Source organism: Oncorhynchus clarkii, chromosome 12, assembly GCF_045791955.1.
Source record: "Oncorhynchus clarkii lewisi isolate Uvic-CL-2024 chromosome 12, UVic_Ocla_1.0, whole genome shotgun sequence".
NCBI lineage: Eukaryota > Metazoa > Chordata > Actinopteri > Salmoniformes > Salmonidae > Oncorhynchus > Oncorhynchus clarkii.
The window spans coordinates 84,166,884-84,183,979 of NC_092158.1; the positions used below are offsets into that span (position 1 = coordinate 84,166,884).

Genomic DNA, 17,096 nt, shown 5'->3' on the forward strand with positions numbered 1-17,096 from the left:
ATCCACAAAGAATTCAACACAAACAACAAATCCAATTATGATAAACTCCCATATCTACTGGGTGAAATTCCACAGTGTGCCATCACAGCAGCAAGATTTGCGACCTGTTGCCACGAGAAAAGGGCAACCAGTGAAGAACAAACACCATTGTAAATACAACCCATATTTATGCTTATTTATTTAAAACACTGTATATATATATATAATATGACATTTGTAATGTCTTTATTGTTTTGACACTTCTGTATGTGTAATGTTTACTGTTAATTTTTATTGTTTATTTCACTTTATATATTCACTTTATATATTATCTACTTCACTTGCTTTGGCAATGTTAACACATGTTTCCCATGCCAATAAAGCCCCTTGAATTGAATTGAATTGAGAGCTGGAGGGAGAGACAGAGAGACAGGAAGAGAGAGAGAGAGCAGAAGAGAGAGAAAGAGAGAGAGAGAACAGAAGAGAGAGAGAGAGAGAGGAAGAGAGAGAGCAGAAGAGAGAGAAAGAGAGAGAGAGAACAGAAGAGAGAGAGAGAGAGAGAGAGAGGAAGAGAGAGAGGGAGAGAGAGAGAGGAAGAGAGAGAGGGAGAGAGAGAGAGAGAGGGAGAGAGAGAGAGAGAGACAGAGAGAGAAAGAGAGAGAGAACAGGAGAGAGAGAGAGAGAGAGAGCAGAAGAGAGAGAAAGAGAGAGAGAACAGAAGAGAGAGAGAGAGAGAGAGAGAGAGAGGGAGAGAGAGAGAGAGAGAGAGAGAGAGGGAGAGAGAGAGAGAGAGAGAGAGACAGAGAGAGAGAGAGAGAGGGAGAGAGAGAGAGAGATAGAGAGAGAGAGAGAGAGAGAGAGGGGGGGGGGGAGAAAGAGGGACAGGGAAATGAATAAGCATTACAGTAACGGAGTACCACTTCCCTTTGACATTCCCACATCATTAGATGATCTGACTAGGATGGTCCGACTCACCACAGAGAGTACCATAATACAATGTTACCTTCTCCAGCTTGGAGAGAACCAGGGAGTAGTGGTCTTTGACTTTGAACTGCATGAAGCGCATGTTGGCTGGGTGGGTGAGCTCAGTGATGATGCTGAGGGCTGGGAACAGTCTGGGAGGACAGAGAAAAGAGACACAATCAAATTCTTAGACATAGAGTGCTTGCTGAATGCAGATATCTATGAATGCACACAAACAACTGCTGGATTGTGCAGGATGGTACGGTGTGATGGATGTATAATGATTGTGTATGGCTGAGCAGCCTACCTAAAGAGGGTCTGGACGTTGACTATGGTCTTGGCGTCGGCCATGTAGTCCTCCTCAGCGATCATGGAGCTCTCCTTGTCAACCACCACCATGGTGTCAGCAAACGTCACCCCACAACGCAGCAGACTGTCCAGGCTAGAAGGAGAAAGAGAGAGGGAGGGAGAAAGAGAGAGGGAGGGAGAAAGAGAGAGGGAGGGAGGAAGAGAGAGGGAGGGAGAAAGCGAGAGGGAGGGGGAAAGAGAGATGGAGGGGGAAAGAGAGAGGGAGGGAGAAAGAGAGAGGGAGGGAGAAAGAGAGAGTGAGGGAAAAAGAGAGAGAGAGGGAGGGAGGAAGAGAGAGGGAGGGAGAAAGAGAGAGGGAGGGAGGGAGAAAGAGAGAGGGAGGGGGAAAGAGAAAGGGAGGGAGAAAGAGAGAGGGAGGGAGAAAGAGAGAGGGAGGGAGAAAGAGAGAGGGAGGGGGAAAGGGGCTTGGGATTATAGAATTTATGTCAGAAAGACAGAAAGATTGGAACAGAACTGACATTGTCCATATATAGACAAATAGCAGTGAGCAGGATTGACAAACTGATGTGATATACAGTACAGAACAAAGTCAGTCCATATACAGCTTCGGGGGGTGTAGCTGCTCCAGTATGAATTAGCAATAGAGGAAAAGAAGTAGAGTAGGAGTGAAAAGCAGATGATGCCACCAGGGTACTGAGGTGGATTGTCTTACTTGTCAATGGAGCCCACTGTGTAGAACACCATGGGGAACCAGCAGATAGCCTCCAGGAAGTCTGGCTCGGGTCTGAATCAATCACAACACATATGGATTACCAGGATTACCACATATGGATTACCAAAACCTACACCTACCACAACAAATAAACAGGCTCCCTGCAGTGGTAGAGACAGAGAAGTAGCATGAGTCCCAGATCCGTTTGTGTTGTCTTGCCAACTCCTGTAACTCTCATTATCTCTTATTATTGTCATGCGTCAATCACCATAGGAGTTGGCAAGACAGCACAAACAGATCTGGGAACCAGGCTACTAGAGAACCCCAATCAAATCAAATCAAATGTTATTTGTCACATTCACCGAATACAACAGGGACCTAGACTTCCGGTACCACTTGCCGTGCGGTAGCAGAGAGAACAGTCTATGACTTGGGTGGCTGGACCTTACAGTGAAATGCTGACTTACAAGCCCTTAACCAACAATTCAGTTTGAAGAAACATAAGTGTTAGAAAGTATTTACTAAATAAACTGAAGTACAAAATAATAAAAGAGCAACAATAAAATAACAGTAACAAGGCTGTTTACAGGGGGTACCGGTACAGAGTCAATGAGTGGGGACACAGGTTAGTCAATGTAATTCAGATAATTAGTACATGTAGGTAGAGGTAAAGTGACTGTGTTTAGATAAATAATTGAGCAGCAGCGTAAAAACAAAGGGGGGTGTCAATGGAAATAGTCTGGGTGGCCATTTGATGAATTGTTCAGCAGTGTTATGGTTTGGGGGTAGAAGCTCCTGTTAAGTAACCTTTTGGACCTAGACTTGGTGTTCCGGTACCGCTTGCCGTGCTGTAGCAGAGAGAACAGTCTATGACTTGTGTGGCTGGAGTCTTTGGCAATTTTTAGGGCCTTCCTCTGACACCGCCTGGTATAGAGGTCCTGGATGGCAGGAAGCTTTGGCCCCCTTGATGTATCGGGCTGTACGCACTACCCTCTGTAGTGCCTTGCGGTCAGAGGCCGAGCAGTTGCCGACAACGATGAGACAGCCAATAGGGAGAAGGTCAGAAACCTGGCAGTGTGGTGACAGGACAACAACCTCTACCTCAAAGTGAGCAAGACAAATGAGCTGACTACAGTGGACTACAGGAAAAGGAGGGCCAAACACGCCCCCTTTAACATCAACAGGGCTGTAGTGGAGCGGGTCGAGAGTTTCAAGTTCCTTGGTGTCCACATCACCAACAAACTATCATGGTCTAAACATACCAAGACAGTCGTGAAGAGGGCACGACAACGCCTATTCCCCCTCAGCAGACTGAAAAGTCTTGGCATGTGTCCCCATATCCTCAAAAGGTTCTACAGCTGCACCATCGAGAGCATCCTGACCGGTTGCATCACCGCCTGGTATGTCAACTGCTCGGCATCTGACCGTAAGGTGCTACAGAGGGTAGTGCGAACGGCCCAGTACATCACTGGGGCCAAACTTCCTGCCATCCAGGACCTATATACTCGGTGCTGTCAGAGTAAGGCCCAAAAAATTGTCAAAGACTCCAGCCACACAAGTCATAGATTCTATTATCTACAGTGCCTTGCGAAAGTATTCGGCCCTCTTGAACTTTGCGACCTTTTGCCACATTTCAGGCTTCAAACATAAAGATATAAAACTGTATTTTTTTGTGAAGAATCAACAACAAGTGGGACACAATCATGAAGTGGAACGACATTTATTGGATATTTCAAACGTTTTTAACAAATCAAAAACTGAAAAATTGGGCGTGCAAAATTATTCAGCCCCTTTACTTTCAGTGCAGCAAACTCTCTCCAGAAGTTCAGTGAGGATCTCTGAATGATCCAATGTTGACCTAAATGACTAATGATGATAAATACAATCCACCTGTGTGTAATCAAGTCTCCGTATAAATGCACCTGCACTGTGATAGTCTCAGACGTCCGTTAAAAGCGCAGAGAGCATCATGAAGAACAAGGAACACACCAGGCAGGTCCGAGATACTGTTGTGAAGAAGTTTAAAGCCGGATTTGGATACAAAAATATTTCCCAAGCTTTAAACATCCCAAGGAGCACTGTGCAAGCGATAATATTGAAATGGAAGGAGTATCAGACCACTGCAAATCTACCAAGACCTGGCCGTCCCTCTAAACTTTCAGCTCATACAAGGAGAAGACTGATCAGAGATGCAGCCAAGAGGCCCATGATCACTCTGGATGAACTGCAGAGATCTACAGCTGAGGTGGGAGACTCTGTCCATAGGACAACAATCAGTCGTATATTGCACAAATCTGGCCTTTATGGAAGAGTGGCAAGAAGAAAGCCATTTCTTAAAGATATCCATAAAAAGTGTCGTTTAAAGTTTGCCACAAGCCACCTGGGAGACACACCAAACATGTGGAAGAAGGTGCTCTGGTCAGATGAAACCAAAATTGAACTTTTTGGCAACAATGCAAAACGTTATGTTTGGCGTAAAAGCAACACAGCTGAACACACCATCCCCACTGTCAAACATGGTGGTGGCAGCATCATGGTTTGGGCCTGCTTTTCTTCAGCAGGGACAGGGAAGATGGTTATAATTGATGGGAAGATGGATGGAGCCAAATACAGGACCATTCTGGAAGAAAACCTGATGGAGTCTGCAAAAGACCTGAGACTGGGACGGAGATTTGTCTTCCAACAAGACAATGATCCAAAACATAAAGCAAAATCTACAATGGAATGGTTCAAAAATAAACATATCCAGGTGTTAGAATGGCCAAGTCAAAGTCCAGAACTGAATCCAATCGAGAATCTGTGGAAAGAACTAAAAACTGCTGTTCACAAAAGCTCTCCATCCAACCTCACTGAGCTCGAGCTGTTTTGCAAGGAGGAATGGGAAAAAAATGTCAGTCTCTCAATGTTCAAAACTGATAGAGACATACCCCAAGCGACTTACAGCTGTAATCGCAGCAAAAGGTGGCGCTACAAAGTATTAACTTAAGGGGGCTGAATAATTTTGCACGCCCAATTTTTCAGTTTTTGATTTGTTAAAAAAGTTTGAAATATCCAATAAATGTCATTCCACTTCATGATTGTGTCCCACTTGTTGTTGATTCTTCACACAAAAAATACAGTTTTATATCTTTATGTTTGAAGCCTGAAATGTGGCAAAAGGTCGCAAAGTTCAAGGGGGCCGAATACTTTCGCAAGGCAATGTATGTATAGTCACTTCACCCCTACCTACATGTACAAATTACCTCAACTAACCGGTACCCCCTGTATATAGACTTGGTACCGGTACCCCCTGTATATAGCCTCGGTATCATTACCCCCTGTATATAGCCTCGGTACCGGTACCCCCTGTATATAGACTCGGTACCGGTACCCCCTGTATATAACCTCGGTACCGGTACCCCCTGTATATAGCCTTGGTACCGGTACCCCCTGTATATAGCCTCGGTACCGGTACCCCCTGTATATAGCCTCGGTACCGGTACCCCCTGTATATAGCCTCGGTATCGGTACCCCCTGTATATAGACTCTGTACCGGTACCCCCTGTATATAGCCTCGGTACCGGTATCCCCTGTATATAGACTCGGTACCGGTACCCCCTGTATATAGACTCGGTACCGGTACCCCCTGTATAGAGACTCGGTACCGGTACCCCCTGTATATAGCCTCGGTACCTGTACCCCCTGTATATAGCCTCGGTATCGGTACCCCCTGTATATAGACTCTGTACCGGTACCCCCTGTATATAGCCTCGGTACCGGTACCCCCTGTATATAGCCTCGGTACCGGTACCCCCTGTATATAGCCTCGGTACCGGTACCCCCTGTATATAGCCTCGGTACCGGTACTCCCTGTATATAGCCTCGGTATCGGTACCCCCTGTATATAGACTCTGTACCGGTACCCCCTGTATATAGCCTCGGTACCGGTATCCCCTGTATATAGACTCGGTACCGGTACCCCCTGTATATAGACTCGGTACCGGTACCCCCTGTATAGAGACTCGGTACCGGTACCCCCTGTATATAGCCTCGGTACCTGTACCCCCTGTATATAGCCTCGGTATCGGTACCCCCTGTATATAGACTCTGTACCGGTACCCCCTGTATATAGCCTCGGTACCGGTACCCCCTGTATATAGACTCGGTACCGGTACCCCCTGTATAGAGACTCGGTACCGGTACCCCCTGTATATAGCCTCGGTACCTGTACCCCCTGTATATAGACTCGGTACCGGTAACCCTGTATATAGCCTTGGTACCGGTACCCCCTGTATATAGCCTCGGTACTGGTACCCCCTGTATATAGACTCGGTACCGGTAACCCTGTATATAGACTCGGTACCGGTAACCCTGTATATAGCCTCGGTACCGGTACCCCCTGTATATAGCCTCAGTACCGGTACCCCCTGTATATAGACTCGGTACCGGTAACCCTGTATATAGCCTCGGTACCGGTACCCCCTGTATATAGACTCTGTACCGGTAACCCTGTATATAGCCTCGGTACCGGTACCCCCTGTATATAGACTCTGTACCGGTACCCCCTGTATATAGACTCTGTACCGGTAACCCTGTATATAGCCTCGGTACCGGTACCCCCTGTATATAGACTCTGTACCGGTAACCCTGTATATAGCCTCGGTACCGGTAACCCTGTATATAGCCTCGGTACCGGTACCCCCTGTATATAGACTCTGTACCGGTAACCCTGTATATAGACTCTGTACCGGTAACCCTGTATATAGACTCTGTACCGGTACCCCCTGTATATAGACTCTGTACCGGTACCCCCTGTATATAGACTCTGTACCGGTAACCCTGTATATAGACTCTGTACCGGTAACCCTGTATATAGCCTCGGTACCGGTACCCCCTGTATATAGACTCTGTACCGGTACCCCCTGTATATAGACTCTGTACCGGTAACCCTGTATATAGCCTCGGTACCGGTACCCCCTGTATATAGACTCTGTACCGGTAACCCTGTATATAGACTCTGTACCGGTAACCCTGTATATAGACTCTGTACCGGTACCCCCTGTATATAGACTCTGTACCGGTACCCCCTGTATATAGACTCTGTACCGGTAACCCTGTATATAGACTCTGTACCGGTAACCCTGTATATAGACTCTGTACCGGTACCCCCTGTATATAGACTCTGTACCGGTAACCCTGTATATAGACTCTGTACCGGTACCCCCTGTATATAGACTCTGTACCGGTAACCCTGTATATAGACTCTGTACCGGTACCCCCTGTATATAGACTCTGTACCGGTACCCCCTGTATATAGACTCTGTACCGGTACCCCTGTATAGAGACTCGTTGTTGTTATTTTATTGTGTTACTTTTTATTAAATGTTTTACTTTAGTTTATTTAGTCAATATTTTCTTAACTCTGTTTCTTGAACTGCATCGTTGGCTAAGGGCTTGGAAGTTAGCATTTCACCTGTGACAAATAAAATGTGATTTGATTTTTGATTTTGATTTGAAATATAAAGTCGTGGCTGCTGTGTGCAGAGAACAGTGGGAGAGCAAAGCGCTACACGGCCATGACTCAGCTTTTTATTGTCCTTTTATTGGATTACACTTTAATATGCCCATATTGGGGTTTTGCACCAGGAGAAACCACAGTGATATTTCATATTATGTGCACAGTGCAATGCAGAGTGCCCATAAACTCTTGAAACACAGACATTTTCATACAGTAAATTATGTTAATGGAACTCTTAAAACGAGACCATCCCTTCTTCCCTGACAGTGTGTTTAAAGAGGGCCTCTCCAGGACAAGTCTCTCTATGCTCCACCTGCAGTGTGGTTACACCATAGAGATTTACAGTGTTCTATATCTATGTAATTCTATAGTTTCCTACAGTGTGGTTACACCATAGACTTACAGTGTTCTATATCTATGTAATTCTATAGTTTCCTACAGTGTGGTTACACCATAGAGATTTACAGTGTTCTATATCTATGTAATTCTATAGTTTCCTACAGTGTGGTTACACCATAGAGATTTACAGTGTTCTATATCTATGTAATTCTATAGTTTCCTACAGTGTGGTTACACCATAGAGATTTACAGTGTTCTATATCTATGTAATTCTATAGTTTCCTACAGTGTGGTTACACCATAGACTTACAGTGTTCTATATCTATGTAATTCTATAGTTTCCTACAGTGTGGTTACACCATAGAGATTTACAGTGTTCTATATCTATGTAATTCTATAGTTTCCTACAGTGTGGTTACACCATAGAGATTTACAGTGTTCTATATCTATGTAATTCTATAGTTTCCTACAGTGTGGTTACACCATAGAGACTTACAGTGTTCTATATCTATGTAATCCTATAGTTTCCTGCAGTGTGGCTGTTTCCACTCACATGTTCTCCAGTAGCAGCACGATGGGGTTGAGCTCTTTCTTGGGGCGGTAGTAAGCCCTCAGGGGCGCGATAAAGTTGTACAGGCCGTTTCCTGCACTCTCCGCCGACACGATGATCAGCTTGTTCTTAAAGCCGTACGACCGAGCGTCCTCGAACGGGATGTGGTGGCAGGCCTGTAGGAGGGAGATGACACAGGAAAGACACAGGAAATACATTGGATTACATGAAGGTCATCATCATCATCGAAGAGGGGTCAGGTAGGGAGGTAGGATGGTTCTAGTTGAGGGTAAGTACGGCAGAAGTCGTCTGATTCCCACCTTGTCCAGGCGCAGGCAGCAGAAGGGCATTTTGTCCTGCAGCAGGTGACACAAGGCAGGGGAACTGCCAATGTACGGAGAGTTCAGCGGGTACCCCTTCACCCACCTGCCACACACACACACACACACACACACACACACACACACACACACACACACACACATACACACACACACACATATACACACACACACACACACACAAAGACAGACAGAAACACACAAACACATTTACACCTGGGTCTGAGGACACAACATGGCAGGACTTAAACTAATTCAAACACACATTAGACCTCAGGCAACTCCTAAACACTTACTCGCAGCGTCCACCCCAACACTGGCCATTCTCGTCTCCGTCCCCCTCATCCTTCCCCTCGTCCCCGCCCTCGTCCTCTGATTGGTCCCCCAACGGGTCGAAGGTTGCCGAGTTGACCCCGTCCACCAGCTCCAGGACAGGGGCGATGCTGTGGCGTCTCTCCTCGGCAGAGTCTGCTGTGGCTGGGATGGCCAGGGTGTTAGCGCCCCCCAACCCCCCCTCAGTCCGGCTGGCCCTGCCACCTCCACCTCCCCCACTGCCCATGGTCATGCCCCCCGGGCCCTGACCCTCTGGGCTGCTGTCACTGGAGTCCTGCAGGTCAATGGCCACCGTGCCTACGGGGGACAGAGGACACATACAATCTATGACCAGTCCACACCCTTAGTAGAAAACAGTTATAGCATTGTCCTGTCCATACAAGCACAGGCTAAAGGGAAAATGTGCCCTACAACAAACACAGATACAGATGCAAACATAGCACACAGGGCAAGCACAGATCCAGAATCAGTACTATTTGGATTTGTGAGAGTACCAATGTGCTGTGACTGGGAGTACCATTGTTCTCTCACAAAGCCAAATAGTACTGATTGTGGATCTGTGCTTGCCCTGCGTGCTATGTTTGCATCCGTGTCTGTGACTGTTCTGGGGCACATTTTCACTTTCAAACTTTGAGAACCAGAAGTCCCAGAGTTCTCCACCAGGGGGTGTGGTTGTAAAAACAAAACAAAAGGAAACCTACATGCCAGATACATTTCACTCAGTTGGCAGATGCTCTTATCACCAGAGACTTACAATCAGATATGGTTTTATTCCTCATACAACTGTTAGGCTTCTAACATCTGCCTATTGTGGATCAACATGTAAAACATGTCCTAATCTGTGCCATGTACATGGATCAGGAAAGTCAGAATTGTATAATAAGAAACATTATGCTAAGTGCACTTGGACAAAGTCTGAGTGTAACTGTGTCACAGTGAGTCAGTGAGACTGACCCATGCTGGCGATGATGCTGTGGACAGGCAGTCTGGTGAGTCCATGGTAGATGGTCTGGGGCCCCACCCCCCTGTCACTGCCCTTGGGGCCCCCCCGCGTGGGCTCTCTGTGGCCCCTGACGAAAGCTGAGTTCTCCTCCTTGGAAATGTTGATGTAGAAGCAGGTGTCTGAGCCGCCCATGATGTGGCCAGGACCTGGGTTCAGCAGGATGTTGGCATTTTCCAGCCTCCGCACTCCAATCAGACACACACCATACCTGACCGAGGATGAGAGGATCAGATACAGGAAGTGTGTGTGTTTGTGGTTAATAGCGTCTGCTAAATTACTAAAATGTCAAATGTGTGTGGGTGTGTGGGTGTGTGTGGGTGTGTGTGGTGTGTGGGTGTGTGTGGTTAAGAGTGTCTGCTAAATGACTAAAATGTCAAATGTAAACTTTGTGTATGTCTGCTTATTGACTCACTTCTTGTGTGCGTGGAAGGAGGCGAAGGTGAAACTCTTCCCCTGGTACTCCCCAAAGAACTTGCTCTCCTCCAGACAAATGTGATGCACCTCATTGGCCGAGCAGCGGCGGTAGGTGCGCTGCCACTGGTCAGCTGAGCATGCCCCGCCCTCCCTGAGACACGATCAGGGAATGGATTGGTCATTAGGGGACAGAGTTGACTTTTTAAACAGCGTTGCACGCAGCTTCCCTTTCAGCATCAACCACACATCAAAGACACTTCCCCTCAAGGCTGCAGTGTTAACACTTTACAACGGTGTCAGAAACCAATCAATAACTCAATCAGCACTGAGACACACACAGGGACACAGACACTATCAGAGCAACACAGCTGCCAAGATAGACGCCGCTGAACGCTACACATCGAGAGAGTTTCACACATGGGCTGTGTTCACCTTGTCTGCCTTTAGAAAGGATGAGTTGAGAGACAGGAGGTGAGAAAGGAAGGGTGCAGGGCGGAGAGTGTGGCTGTGGGTGGCGGTGATGTGAGAAGGACTGCATTACAGAAACAACTGTCGTCTGTAAATAATAAATGGACCGTTTCATGGGGACAGCATGCCTGGCCGAGTTAATGTCACCGCACATCAGGGATACGGAGGGAGGGGGAGGGAGTTGTCGGTGGTTTAGGAGGACAGTGACACACACTGACCTGTTGAGGGGCTGGAAGGCTCCTGCATGTTGCCTGAAGGCCTCTGGGGGTGCTGTTCTGAAAGTAGAGGGGTGGAGGGGGCAGCAGATAGAGGATCATGACTGGTCTGGGTTTAAGAGGATCATGACTGGTCTGGGTTTACTTTAGGTCAGTAGTCGATCTACCAAGATTAATCTGCTGTGTACAGCTCAATGTACTCAGCATCTGTTAGGCCAAAGGACATACTTCACTGCCTCTGTCTGGTACCACCCACGCCCATTGGAAAAAGAGTGTGTGTGTGGGTTTGTGTGTGTGTACTCACTGTCCTCTAGAGGAGTGGATCAACAGGGTGATGAGGGTGGAGGTAGCAGGACACACACAGTTCAGGGCCAGCATGGCATACTTAAACTCCTCTTCACACACCACATGATCTGCAGACAAAGGCAGCAAAGGAGACAAACCAGTAACACTCAGTATACAGTAATCAAATCAAATTCAACTTTATTAGTCACAAGCGCCGAACACAACAAGTGTAGTACTTACCGAAGAAAATATTTACCAAATAAACTAAAGTAAAAAATAACAAAAAGTAACACAATAAAATAACAACAATGAGGCTATACACAGGGTATACCGGTACCGAGTCTACACTACCGTTCAAAAGTTTGGGGTCACTTAGAAATGTCCTTGTTTATGAAAGAAAAGTAATTTTTTTGTCCATTAAAATAGCATCAAATCAGAAATACACTGTGGTTTAGGAGGACAGTGACGCACACTGACCTGTTGAGGGGCTGGAAGGCTCCTGCATGTTGCCTGAACAATTAACATTGTTAATGTTGTAAATTACTATTGTATTTGGAAACGGCAGATTTTTTAATGGAATATCTACGTAGGCGTACAGAGGCCCATTATCAGCAATCATAAGAAAACCCTTTTGCAATTATGCTAGCTCAGCTGAAAACTGTTGTTCTGATTAAAGAAGCAATACAACGGCCTTCTTTAGGCTAGTTGAGTATCTGGAGCATCAGCGTTTGTGGGTTCGATTACAGGCTCAAAATGGCCAGAAACTTTCTTCTGAAACTCATCAGTCTATTCTTGTTCTGAGAAATGAAGGCTATTCCATGCGAGAAATTCCCAAGAAACTGAAGATCTCGTACAACGCTGTGTACTACTCCCTTCACAGAACAGTGCAAACTTGCTCTAACCAGAATATAAAGAGGAATGTGAGGTCCCGGTGCCAACTGAGCAAGAGGACAAGTACATTAGAGTGTCTAGTTTGAGAAACAGATGCCTCACAAGTCCTCAACTGGCAGCTTCATTAAATAGTACCCGCAAAACATCAGTCTCAACGCCAACAGTGAAGAGGCGACTCCGGGATGCTGGCCTTCTAGGCAGAGTTGCAAAGAAAAAGCCATATCTCTGTCCAGCGTCTGTGTCATTTTGCCCATCTTAATCTTTTCGTTTTATTGGCCAGTCTGAGATATGGCTTTGTCCTGGTAATCTGTCTGGCCCTGCGGCTTTGTGAATGTTGACCTGTTTAAAGGTCTTGCTCACATCGGCTACGAGAGCGTTGTCACACAGTCGTCTAGAACAGCTGGTGCTCTCGTGCATGCTTCAGTGTAGGCTCAAGTCCCTGGGCAGCATGTGTCTCGGTTTCCCTTTGTATTCCGTAATAGTTGTCAAGCCCTGTCACATCCGACGAGCGTCAGAGCAGGTGTAGAAGGATTCCATCTTCATTTTGTATTGACGCTTTGCTTGTTTGATGGTTCGTCTGAGGGCATAGCTGGATTTCTTATAAGCGTCCAGATTAGTGTCCCACTCCTTGAAAGCGGCAGCACTAGCCTTTAGCTCGATGTGGATGTTGCCTGTAATCCATGGCTTCTGGTTGGGATATGTACGTATGGTCACTGTGGGGATGACGTCGTCGGTGCATTTATTGATGAACCCGATTACTTTTTCTTTTATTAATTTTTTTATTTCACCTTTATTTAACCAGGTAGGCTAAGCTACAACTGCGACCTGGCGAAGATAAAGCACAGCAGTGTGAACAGACAACACAGAGTTACACATGGAGTAAACAATTAACAAGTCAATAACACAGTAGAAAAAAAGAGTCTATATACATTGTGTGCAAAAGGCATGAGGAGGTAGGCAAATAATTATAATTTTGCAGATTAACACTGGAGTGATAAATGATCAGATGGTCATGTACAGGTAGAGATACTGGTGTGCAAAAGAGCAGAAAAGTAAATAAATATAAAAAATTGGGTGGGCTATTTACCAATAGACTATGTACAGCTGCAGCGATCGGTTAGCTGCTCAGATAGCAGATGTTTGAAGTTGGTGAGGGAGATAAAAGTCTCCAACTTCAGCGATTTTTGCAATTCGTTCCAGTCACAGGCAGCAGAGAACTGGAACGAAAGGCGGCCAAATTAGGTGTTGGCTTTAGGGACTACTTACGTATTGAGCGAGTCACTGGTACTTCCTGCTTTAGTTTTTGCTTGTAAGTAGGAATCAGGATGATAGAATTATGATCAGATTTGCCAAATGGAGGGCGAGGGAGAGCTTTGTATGCATTTGTGTGTGTGGAGTAAAGGTGGTCTAGTGGATGTGTCTTCACAGGTAGTGGGTCAAACATGCTCTGTCTCCTCTGCTGTACCTGTATGCAAGAGTGAGTGCATTTCTTTGTCTGTCTGATCAAAGCCACCTTATTAGTGCAGGTGCATCCCAAAGGCTGTGGTAATTGATATCTCAGTCAGAGGCTGAGATGAAGTCTGGCCTGTTAGCTAAGTGTAAACGCTGTGGTTTATGCAGAACACTAATTAAATCTGATGGAATTAAAACATCTTCATTAATCTCAACATAATTTACCCAGATGCTCCCTCCCTCCCTCCCTCTATCAAGTAGGCTGCATCAGGTGAATTTACACTATGATTTAATCTATTATTAACTCAATGGCACTTACTTGACAACTCAACATGATGCAATTAGCAGAGATATACATTCGTCAAAAAGACAGTCAACTCCCTGTCATGTCAGATTATTTTCTCTTCTCCTCCTTAGGGCATTGTCTCTTTTTATCCCTTCAATTTACATTCTGGGTTGTTTTTACCCCTTCAGTTTACATTCTGGGTTGTTCTTACCCCTTCAGTTTACATTCTGGGTTGTTTTTACACTTTCAATTTACATTCTGGGTTGTTTGTACCCCATCAGTTTATATTCTGGGTTGTTTTTACCCCTTCAGTTTATATTCTGGGTTGTTTTTACACTTTCAGTTTATATTCTGGGTTGTTTTTACACTTTCAGTTTATATTCTGGGTTGTTTTTACCCCTTCAGTTTATATTCGGGGTTGTTCTTACCCCTTCAGTTTATATTCGGGGTTGTTCTTACCCCTTCAGTTTATATTCTGGGTTGTTTTTACACTTTCAGTTTATATTCTGGGTTGTTTTTACCCCTTCAGTTTATATTCGGGGTTGTTCTTACCCCTTCAGTTTATATTCGGGGTTGTTCTTACCCCTTCAGTTTATATTCGGGGTTGTTCTTACCCCTTCAGTTTACATTCTGGGTTGTTTTTACCCCTTCAGTTTACATTCTGGGTTGTTCTTACCCCTTCAGTTTACATTCTGGGTTGTTTTTACACTTTCAATTTACATTCTGGGTTGTTTGTACCCCATCAGTTTACATTCTGGGTTGTTTTTACACTTTCAGTTTATATTCTGGGTTGTTTTTACCCCTTCAGTTTATATTCTGGGTTGTTTTTACCCCTTCAGTTTATATTCTGGGTTGTTTATATTCTGGGTTGTTTTTACCCCTTCAGTTTATATTCTGGGTTGTTCTTAACCCTTCAGTTTATATTCAGGGTTGTTCTTACCCCTTCAGTTTATATTCTGGGTTGTTCTTACCCCTTCAGTTTATATTCTGGGTTGTTTTTACCCCTTCAGTTTATATTCTGGGTTGTTTTTACCCCTTCAGTTTATATTCTGGGTTGTTTTTACCCCTTCAGTTTATATTCTGGGTTGTTCTTACCCCTTCAGTTTATATTCTGGGTTGTTTTTACCCCTTCAGTTTATATTCTGGGTTGTTTTTACCCCTTCAGTTTATATTCTGGGTTGTTTTTACCCCTTCAGTTTATATTTGGGGTTGTTCTTACCCCTTCAGTTTATATTCTGGGTTGTTTTTACCCCTTCAGTTTATATTCTGGGTTGTTTTTAGCCCTTCAGTTTATATTCTGGGTTGTTTTTACCCCTTCAGTTTATATTCTGGGTTGTTTTTACCCCTTCAGTTTATATTCTGGGTTGTTTTTACCCCTTCAGTTTATATTCTGGGTTGTTTTTACCCCTTCAGTTTATATTCGGGGTTGTTCTTACCCCTTCAATTTATATTCAGGGTTGTTTTTACCTGTTCAGTTTATATTCTGGGTTGTTCTTACCCCTTCAGTTTATATTCGGAGTTGTTCTTACCCCTTCAATTTATATTCAGGGTTGTTTTTACCTGTTCAGTTTATATTCGGGGTTGTTCTTACCTGTTCAGTTTATATTCGGGGTTGTTCTTACCTGTTCAGTTTATATTTTGGGTTGTTTTTGTATTTCTTTGCTCTATATCTTATTTTGGGGTTAAGGGGACCTGGCAACACCCCTGCAGTGCAGTGTCTTATTAAAGGACCTTTCACACTCTCACACACTTAGCAAAGGCCTGGGAAGGAGGGAGAAAACGGAACCAGCCTGAACAAACATAGATAACACCCATCACTCCACCTTCACTGCTCCTGCCTTGTCTGTTTCTCTTGTTTTTCGGCTACCTTCTCTCTCATCTCTTTGTGACAAAAAAACAATATAGAGTTATGACCAATAAAATGAGGCTCAGGGAGCAGTCATTTTCCCTGCTGTGTAATTCTTGATTACATTATATGCTGTAATCAGTGGACAAATATTATTAGGGGTACAGTGTTTGGTACAAATGAGATCTTGGCCTTAAATGCCCAGATGTGCTTTGCATATTGATTGTCGACAGAAACGTTGGTAGCTAGAATTGTCCAGCCTCGCCTCTCGTGCCTCAGGAGAAGGTTAGTAGCTAGTAAACACATAAAAGCAATGAGACACAGGTCCTTTCTGTCTAGCAGCTTTACTTCCATTAGACTCACCAACAGAGAGGAAAATGTTGTTGATGATGATAATATTTGTATAAATTACAGGCATAGTGGGATAGAAAGAATGTTTGGATCATAATATGTATCCAAATGAAGAAAAACGATGTATTCACTGTATTGTTTTTGCAGACTTTACTGTGGTATTCACTATAGTATATACTACAGTGAATACTCTAGTATTTACTATAGTTTTGCAGATATGACTGTAGTATACTGTAATATTTACAGTTTACTATAGTATAAATACTGTAGTAAGAAAATAATATTGGTTTATATTATAGTAATTACTGAATTGTTTTTGCGGACTGTAGTATACTGTAGTAATTACTGTAGTGTTTTTGTGGTCTGTTGTATACTCTACTATTTACTATAGTATTCTACAGTATACTACAACATTCTATAGTAAGTACTATACATGATCGAGGTATACTACAGTGTATAGTATAGAATTCTACAGTATAATACAGTTTTCTACAGAATTTTATAGTAAGTACTGTAGTATTCTGTGTAATGAATCATGACAGCTTAATGTTTTGGGATCAAATCATTAGTACCCTGCTAGCCTTATGTTCCTATCAATGCTGCTACAGCAGAGAACAGAACAAAATGACTCAGATCAAGCCTTTTGGGCCCCCCACCTCACAACAAAACATTTTAGTGGCCCCTCTCTTAATGGTGGAGAGAAATGTATGTTTTAAAGTAAAACTTTTTATGCAATTCCACACATTTTTCCATGGGGCAGAGATAATTTGTTCTGCAGTTTTATAGCAAATTTACTGCAATTCTACCATTTTTGTCATGAGTTGGAGAGACATTTTTGCAGTTTTAAAGCTATTTTCCTGCA

General features: G+C 44.3%; 1 protein-coding gene across 1 annotated transcript in view; it reads right to left on the reverse strand.

The window, feature by feature from the left end:
- Positions 1 to 17,096, reverse strand: part of LOC139422325 (potassium channel subfamily T member 2-like) — an 84,831-nt gene that overhangs the window by 6,318 nt on the left and 61,417 nt on the right. The window contains exons 15-24 of the mRNA XM_071173520.1: positions 11,428 to 11,536; positions 11,127 to 11,183; positions 10,439 to 10,591; positions 9,978 to 10,234; positions 8,987 to 9,320; positions 8,670 to 8,775; positions 8,353 to 8,525; positions 1,964 to 2,035; positions 1,250 to 1,384; positions 983 to 1,094 (exon numbers count right to left, since the gene is read on the reverse strand). Of these exons, the coding sequence (XP_071029621.1) occupies positions 983 to 1,094; positions 1,250 to 1,384; positions 1,964 to 2,035; positions 8,353 to 8,525; positions 8,670 to 8,775; positions 8,987 to 9,320; positions 9,978 to 10,234; positions 10,439 to 10,591; positions 11,127 to 11,183; positions 11,428 to 11,536 (1,508 nt within the window). The remainder of the gene's footprint in view (positions 1 to 982; positions 1,095 to 1,249; positions 1,385 to 1,963; positions 2,036 to 8,352; positions 8,526 to 8,669; positions 8,776 to 8,986; positions 9,321 to 9,977; positions 10,235 to 10,438; positions 10,592 to 11,126; positions 11,184 to 11,427; positions 11,537 to 17,096) is intronic.